The sequence below is a fragment of the Olea europaea genome, unplaced genomic scaffold (assembly GCF_002742605.1).
Source record: "Olea europaea var. sylvestris unplaced genomic scaffold, O_europaea_v1 scaffold4654, whole genome shotgun sequence".
NCBI classification, from domain to species: Eukaryota; Viridiplantae; Streptophyta; class Magnoliopsida; order Lamiales; family Oleaceae; genus Olea; species Olea europaea.
Genome location: NW_019262966.1, coordinates 1 through 9,057, shown reverse-complemented (window position 1 = coordinate 9,057; position 9,057 = coordinate 1). Strand labels below are relative to the sequence as shown.

Sequence of the window (9,057 nt, the reverse complement as noted above, 5' to 3'; positions counted from 1 at the left end):
TATAGCTTGGGTTCCAAGTCAGCCTGGCTGCGAGAAATATGAAAATATTTCCAATGCTAACTCGAAAAATTCAAACTTTTTAGCAGCTTTGCCAATCAAAGAGGGCCAATGACTAGTGTTCTAAAAGGCTGATGTTCAGCCAAAACACCAAGCCAAGTGGCTTGGCGCCTTAATAGGTAGTTAACAATTTCCATTGACTGCGTGCATCGGCGAGCATTATCATCCTTTTTTAAATTTTTTTTTTTTTGTGGTGTTAAAAAATTATCAATGGCTAATTTCTTCATTTTGCCCTAATTTAAAACAACCAATTGTATTGGAAGACATGGAGGACGAATTTAATGAAGAAGAGATATTGAATTGTAGTTCAATAAAAAGTTAGATAAGATTTAAGTTCCTATATTATATATTTACTAATTTGTATTTAAATTTGAAATTTATCTTTTTATTGAAAATTTTGAAAAAATATATAACATTCCTACAAATCTGTTTTAAATGTTTAGTAAGTATTATTTTTAATTATTAAATATTTATTGATTTATTAAAAATTAAAATAATATTGAAATAAGAAAATGCATTTTTACGCTTTTTGCCCACACCTTGGCCTCAACGCATTGCCACGCATTACGACTTTTAGAACGCTGCCAATGATAGGCCTGTTAACAGGCCAAGGTGTTGGCAACACCTTGGGCCTTGATTGTTATGCTGTGGGCCCCATGAAATTCACACCTCGGCCCTGGATTTAAACCCGGGATTTAATCCCGAGTTTTGTTGCAAGCACCATTTTTTAGAGTCCGCAAGTTATGAAGGAGTCCTCTTTTAACCCTTTGTATGGTAATAACATCAACCCTTTGTCTGGTAATAACATCAACCATATGATGATCTATCATCTCGATCGGAAGAAAGTTTGAATGGTTTATTCAATGTAAGGGCTTGATTGGTCGTACTTATACAGCGGTGGTGCCCCGAAACAAAGGGGCCACCCATTCGCAGTCGCTACGACAGGGTCATTTTGTAATCCGAATGCCACAAAAAATTAGGTTAGAATGGCCTTTTCTATTTCCAACATTAAAAGTATTGTAATAAATAATCAGGGCCGACCCTCATATTTTGGGGGCCTTATGCCAATTTCAAACTGGGGCTCCATATTTTGAGTTATTTTGTATAGAGTCTTAGCCCCTGTTTGATGGAGATTAAGCTATTGTTTGAGGCCTATTTTTTGATCAAAATACATTTTTCAACAATAATTTGACACCATTTCAACCATACATTTTTTAATAAAATAATATTACACGTAAATCCAAATTTTTTCTTATTTTTTAACCAAACATTCTCCATCGTAACACTATTTCAAAATGAATTTGTTTTTTTTAAAGAAAAAATGCGGCTCAAACAACTCCTAAAATATAATTTTCATTTTTTTCAAAATGCATTATTAGTTTCTTATGTTTGTATATGATACTTCTATATTACAGAATTTCATAAATGTAATTTTCATTTTTTTTCAACCAACAAATTAACTTTACATAATTTGGGACCCTCACCAAAATGGGGTCTTAGACGATCGACTACTTCGCCTGTACTCAGGGCCACCATATAAATACTTTCTATAATTAACACTGGAACTAAAATACTGAGATTTTTCAAGAATTTTGTTATTTGATCAAGAACTCCACTTAAACGACCCTGAGAGATGAAAAGATAGACATGCATATCTATCACATGCATTTATTAAATGGAAAATCATTAATGTTAAATAATTCATTAACTTCACTAAACTACTTCAATTAAGATTTCATTAATGTTAAAGTTTTCTTAATAAATTACATAAGCCACATAAATTCTTACGTTATCAATTAGAGAGCGGTTTACAGATGAAGGAATGGGGAAATTAAATCCCTCTCTTAGTTCTCCACTACAATAATTCTTGATTTATTGCATTATATGAATCAAGAGTCAAGACCTATCTTTCACTCACAAATTGAGATGCCTTCCAAAATTGTTCTCTTGGTTATTGGTATTCTGGCTTGCACCAGCACCACAATAAATCTTGTTGGCTCAAAGGGTTCTTTCAATGATGAGAAAACATTCTCCTTGGATCATCCGATTTCAGGAGTCGGAGGGTTTGGTGATGGAGGTAGTTTAGGGGGCGGTATTGGGAGAGGGATAGGTGGAGGAGCTGGTGGCTGCATTGGTGGACCTGGTGGAAGTATCAGTGGAGGGTTTGGTGGAGGTGGAGGAGGAGCAATAGATGAGGACGGTTCTGTAGGCTTTGGAGGAGCAATTGGTGGTGGGATTGAAGGTAATATTGGAGGAGTACGAGGAGGTTTTGGTGGTGGAGTTGGTGGTGGAGGCGAATTGGATGGAGGATCTGGTGGTGGATTTGGTGAAGGAGGTGGTGTGTAATTGAAGATGTTAGGTACATTCTCACGCTTTATTTTTCCATGCAAATTATCTCTTTATGTTCTAATGTTAATTTTGGTTATATTCTTATAATCTGGTCACAAGTTTAATTCGTTCTTATTCAAAATAATGTAATCCTTATGACCATCTTAAAGTTGGTTAAGTGGGAAATGTAATGCGAAAGAGCTACCAGAAATTTGTTTTAAACCAGACTCAATTTCAAGTACATGTTCTCGACAAATACATATTGAGATGTTTGTGAAGATATATAAATATTTATTAGTTATATTGAAGACTTGTCAAAGAAAGGAAAACAAAAACTACAATTAAAAAATACTTTCTAATTCATTATCGTTTTTTAAGCAAAACACCAGTTGAGTATAGATGGGATTTTTAGGTCTCCACCTAAACTTAGTAATTTAGGTTTGGACTCTTCATCCCTCTTTATCAATAGAGAACATATCGACTTTCCTATACATTTTACCCAAATAATTTAATAAAATTAAATAAACAAGTATCCTTAAGACACCATTCACTTTGAGTTGTAGATATTCTATTTCGAAGGTGCCTAAAAAATATAGACGCAGTAATTTATTATCAACAAATGATTGTATTCAATTTTTCATTATTGCATCTATTCAATTTGTTGATGCATTTTGCATTAAGATTCTTCATTTTATAATCATTCTTTACTGCTTTGTCATTTTACAGATTGTAATCTTAAGTATAATGAAAGTATTAATCACAAAAAAACTAAAGGTGAAGTCTATAGTATTATACTTCTCCCTATTTATGATTTGGTTCATTTAAACTTTATCAAATATATAAGTTACAAACTTATTTAGTTTTTTTTGTTCTTAGGGATGCAAAATATCACATACCTTGGCTGCTTCAACATACATGGCATAAGAAAGCATTAGAAAAAGTCGACGCTGATCATGGACGGAATGTACTTCTTAATAAGGGTTAGTATGTTTCATTGGATTTCTGGTGATAAGTCATTCACCAGTGATGCATAATGTTATCACTCTGTTTAGGGTTTACAAACTTCGATTGAGTTTTTTGTTATTTTCATCTTTAATCTCTATTGTTTATTTGGAATGTGAAAATTGAATCATTGTTATGGAATCATTTAAAGCTTTTTACTATTGATAATTTATTTATTTTACCCTTTTTATTTTAAATTCTTGCCATACTTATGACACATGAACCTTTAACATTCACAGAAATGCAGTAAGGGGTAAAAATAAACTTGGGCATGTATTCAAATGTGAAATTATGAGTTACACTCGGTTCTGGAAGCTAGGAGAACAGCTTTTGACGAAGGAATTGGCGCAAAATATTTTATATTTTCTCATTATTGAGTTGTAGGCGAATGAAATCGTGAATGGAATGCTATTAAAATTGAAATGAAATTGAAGTCTAGAGATGTGGGTCTTGGATAAACTTTTCCTACTGATATGTCCTAGAACGTAGTTAACTCTAATTCTTGCATTTTTTGAGGAAGTAGAGACATCAACAATTCAAGATTCCTATCTAATTTAAAATCAGAGTAATCTGTTCACTCTCCTTTCATGGTTTCTTGCTTTTGTTTTAGTGTAACATCAACGAAGAACCTCCATTTAAAAAACAAAGTGAAATTTGTTATGTTACCAAAGTTATAGTAAGTTTGTGTTCACATAGATGAATTTCTTGCTAAGATAGAACCAACTGAAAATATTAGTTACCACAATACATTGCCATATTGGTATGTTTATTAAACACAAAGAATGAAGTCTTTTTCCCCACTAATTTGCTTTATTTTATTGGCTGATAAATGTATATTCATTTCATATTATATCTGTTGTAGATGATTTCTCTATTGTGCTTCAACTTAATGTTTCTTTTTGGTATACAGTTTATTTATATTGGAAGTCAAAAATGAGATAATTTAACAACAGTGGAGCAAAATTGATTTCTTGTTTTATCCGTATGATTGACATTTAAAAACAAACTAAGCCTTTCAACTTAGTACATTATGTTATTGCTCACTGTACTTGGGTAAATGCATCTGAACTACCATATGTATTTAGATTCTATTTTATAGATTTCTTCAAATGCTCCTTTGCACTCTATAGTTTAATTTAACGCTCTTAGTGATTAACGGTTTCATTATATATGAATTCCTTTTTAATCATTAAAAAGTTAATAATTAATATGGGATCTTCTTTAAATACTAACAAATGGCTGATGTTGTTTATTTCTCCTTTAGAAAATTGAAAATTTTGAGAAAGCAGCTCAAAAGGTTGAAAGAGGAATTCTTAGTGGACAAGAAAGTGCTAATAAGGTCAGTTATGTTGAGATACTTATCTCATTCTCATACACTTTATGATTTCTTTGTATTCTATCATGTTGACCATATGAATGTCAACTAGAACGCATTCTGGCGTTCTTTGAACAATTAAAATTTCAATTTGCTTGATAATTTTACCTATGCTTCCAAAAGGTTATTAGGAGTTCTACTGATTTTGCTCACGCTTGGCCCTCTATTTCTGTATTCAACGATCTTCTGTCCATCTTTTGACACTTACATGTGCGAACTTTGTTGTAATGTGTTTTCATATTTGTTTTCATGATGAACACGATGTAAATGTAAATGTAAATGTGCACATGCACATTCACATTTACATTTACATTTACATTTACTTTCATCGGAAAGTAAATGTAAATTTACACATGTACATTTACATTTACTTTCACGATGAACACGATGTAAATGTAAATGTGCACGTGTTCATCCTGAAAATTGTGAAAGTAAATGTAAATTTACACGTGAAAGTAAATGTAAATGTAAATTTAAACGTGTACATTTACATCGTGTTCATCACGATTTAAAATTAGTGTTTGATTTGAACTGAATTTATAAATTATTTTCTATCTAAACGGAGCTTTTCGGAAAAAAAATCCAAGAAGACGCGATTCATTAGTCACAAAATTAAAATATAATACAATAAAATAAACAAAAACAAAAAACACTTTAATGATGTGTCTTCATTCATAACTACACTTCGTACGGTGAAAGCATCTCTCACTCTCAGTAACTTTCAGAAACTAAACATCGTGTTCATTTTCTAGGATCAAAATTGAAAGAAAAAGTTCAAGATTTGTAATATAAGAAAAACAAGAATCATTGTTCAATGACAGTACTCCGGCAACACAATGGGCAGGTTTGACTGATATCCAACCATGTTTTGATGCATTCGAAGTGAAATCCGTGGTTGCATGTCGGAAGACACCGGAACAATTCTTGGTCTTTGAATTCAGATAGACAGATAGAGTATTCATGATCTCTACCTTCTTGTTCGATGTAAATATCGACGACTATTTCATTCGTCCTCCCTTTTGTCATCTGGGATCGAGTTGAAGTTGGTGATGATGGTGGCGGCGACGGTGGTTAACGATTTACGACTGGCAGCTCATTTTGTTCCGATTCTACATATCTATTCCCCCTCTTTTTCAACAGATATTGAATCAACAAAAATATCACAGCGAAGGTGAAAACAAATGGTAAAAGGTACAAAATATCAGGCATCTTTAAGGAAGACGATGAAGAAGGGAGACAGAGAGATTAGAGCAGACAGAAAATTGCAATGCACAGTGGTATTTATATACTAGTTTGTGCGAGTCTCTACAAGGAAATAAATGGTAATACTCGTTTTCAATCAACGTAAGGATTTTTAGGGAAAATGTCGCCACACACTAGACATGTAAAAGGTAAGATATTTTTATTAATTATCTTCTGTAATATTAGTTATCGCAATTTTGTGGAGGAAGCCAAAAGGAAATTTTCACAAGAGGGAATAGATTTATATTATAATGTGAATGATAAATTATCACGACATGAGAATGTTAGATTTCTTCAAATACTCCTTTGCACTCTATAGTTTAATTTAACGCTGTTAGTGATTAACGGTTTCGTTATATATGAATTCCTTTTTAATCATTAAAAAGTTAATAATTAATATGGGATCTTCTTTAAATACTAACAAATTGCTGATGTTGCTTATTTCTCCTTTAGAAAATTGAAAGTTTTGAGAAAGTTGCTCAAAAGGTTGGAAGAGGAATTCTTAATGGACAGGAAAGTGCTAATAAGGTCAGTTATGTTGAGATCCTTATCTCATTCTCATACACTTCATGACTTCTTTGTATTCTATCGTGTTGACCATTTGAATGTCAACTAGAACGTATTCCAGCGTTCTTTTGAACAATCAAAATTGCAATTTGCTTGATAATTTTACCTATGCTTCCAAAAGGTTATTAGGAGTTCTACTGATTTTGCTCACGCTTGGCCATCCATCTCTATATTCAACGATCTTCTCTCCATCTTTCAACACTTACAGGTGCCAAATTTGTTGTAATGTGTTTTCATATTTGTTTTCACGATTACATTTACATTTACTTTCATCAGAAAGTGAATGTAAATTTACACGTGTACATTTACATTTACTTTCACGATGAACACGACGTAAATGTAAATGTAAATGTGCACGTGTTCATCGTGAAAATAAATGTCATTTACTTTCACGATGAACACGTGCACATTTACGATGTAACATTTACTTTCACGATGAACACATTTATTTTCACGATGAACACGTGCACATTTACATTTATATCGTGTTCATCGTGAAAGTAAATGTAAATGTACACGTGTAAATTTACATTTACTTTTTGATGAAAGTAAATGCAAATGTAATCGTGAAAACAAATATGAAAACACATTACAACAAAATTGGCACCTGTAAGTGTTGAAAGATGGAGAGAAGATCGTTGAATATAGAGATGGAGGGCCAAGCGTGAGCAAAATCAGTAGAACTCCTAATAACCTTTTGGAAGCATAGGTAAAATTATCAAGCAAACTGCAATTTTGATTGTTCAAAAGAACGTTGGAATACGTTCTAGTTGACATTCATATGGTCAACACGATAGAATACAAAGAAATCATAAAGTGTATGAGAATGAGATAAGGATCTCAACATAACTGACTTTATTAGCACTTTTCTGTCCATTAAGAATTCCTCTTCCAACCTTTTGAGCAGCTTTCTCAAAACTTTCAATTTTCTAAAGGAGAAATAAACAACATCAGCAATGTGTTAGTATTTAAAGAGGATCCCATATTAATTATTAACTTTTTAATGATTAAAAAGGAATTCATATATAAAGAAACCGTTAATCACTAAAAGCATTGAATTAAACTATACAGTGCAAAGGAGTATTTTAAGAAATCTAACATTCTCATGTCCTGATAATTTATCATTCACATTATAATATAAATCTATTCCCTCTTGTGAAAATTTCCTTTTGGCTTCCTCCACAAAATTGCAATAACTAATATTACAGAAGATAATTAATAAAAATATCGTACCTTTTACATATGTAGTGTGTGGTGACATTTTCCCTAAAAATCCTTACGGTAATTGAAAACGAGCATTACTATTTATTTCCTTGTAGAGACTCGCACAAACAAGTATATAAATACCACCGTGCATTGCAATTTTCTGTCTGCTCTAATCTCTCTGTCTCTCTTCTTCATCGTCTTCCTTAAAGATGCCTGATATTTTGTACCTTTTACCATTTGTTTTCACCTCGACTGTGATATTTTTGTTGATTCAATATCTATTGAAAAAGAGGGGGAATAGATATGTAGAATCGGAACAAAATGAGCTACCAGTCGTAAATCGTCAACCATCACAGTCGCCACCATCATCGCCAACTTCAACTCGATCCCAGATGACAAAAGGGAGGACGGATGAAATAGTCATCGATATTTACATCGAACAAGAAGGCGGAGATCATGAATGCTCTATCTGTCTATCTAAATTCAAAGACCAAGAATTGTTCCGGTGTCTTCCGGCTTGCAACCACGGATTTCACTTTGAATGCATCAAAACATGGTTGGATATCAGTCAAACCTGCCCATTGTGCCACCGGAGTACTATCATTAAACCATGATTCTTGTTTTTCTTATATTACAAATCTTGAACTTTTTCTTTCAATTTTGATCCTAGAAAATGAACACGATGTTTAGTTTCTGAAAGTTACTAAGAGTGAGAGATGCTTTCACCATACAAAGTGTAGTTATGAGTGAAGACACATCAATAAAGTCTTTTTTGTTTTTGTTTATTTTTTTGTATTATCTTTTAATTTTGTGACTAATGAATCGCGTCTTCTTGGATTTTTTCTTTTTTTCAAAAAGCTCCGTTTAGGTAGAAAATAATTCATAAATTCAGTTCAAATCAAACACTAATTTTAAATCGTGAAGAACATGATGTAAATGTACACGTGTAAATTTACATTTACATTTACTTTTATCTGAAAGTCAATGTAAATTTACACATGTAAATTTACATTTACTTTCTGATGAAAGTAAGTGTAAATTTCGTGTTCATCGTGAAAACAAATATGAAAACACATTACAACAAAATTGGCACCTGTAAGTGTCGAAAGACGGACAGAAGATCGCTGAATACAGAGATGGAGGGCCAAGCGTGAGCAAAATCAGTAGAACTCCTGATAACCTTTTGGAAGCATAGGGAAATTATCAAGCAAACTGCAATTTTGATTGATCAAAAGAACGCCGGAATACGTTCTAGTTGACATTCATATGGTCAACATGAT

The 9,057-nt window shown here is 32.4% G+C and overlaps 1 protein-coding gene across 1 annotated transcript; it reads left to right on the top strand.

Annotated features, from left to right (window-relative positions):
• Positions 1-7,986: 7,986 nt before the first annotated feature.
• Positions 7,987-8,333, top strand: LOC111388194 (RING-H2 finger protein ATL10-like; the record flags this gene model as incomplete). The annotated part of the gene is made up of 1 exon (XM_023012880.1): positions 7,987-8,333. A coding segment is annotated over exon 1 (347 nt), but the record flags the coding sequence as incomplete, so codon positions are not given.
• Between the last annotated feature and the right edge of the window lie 724 nt (positions 8,334-9,057).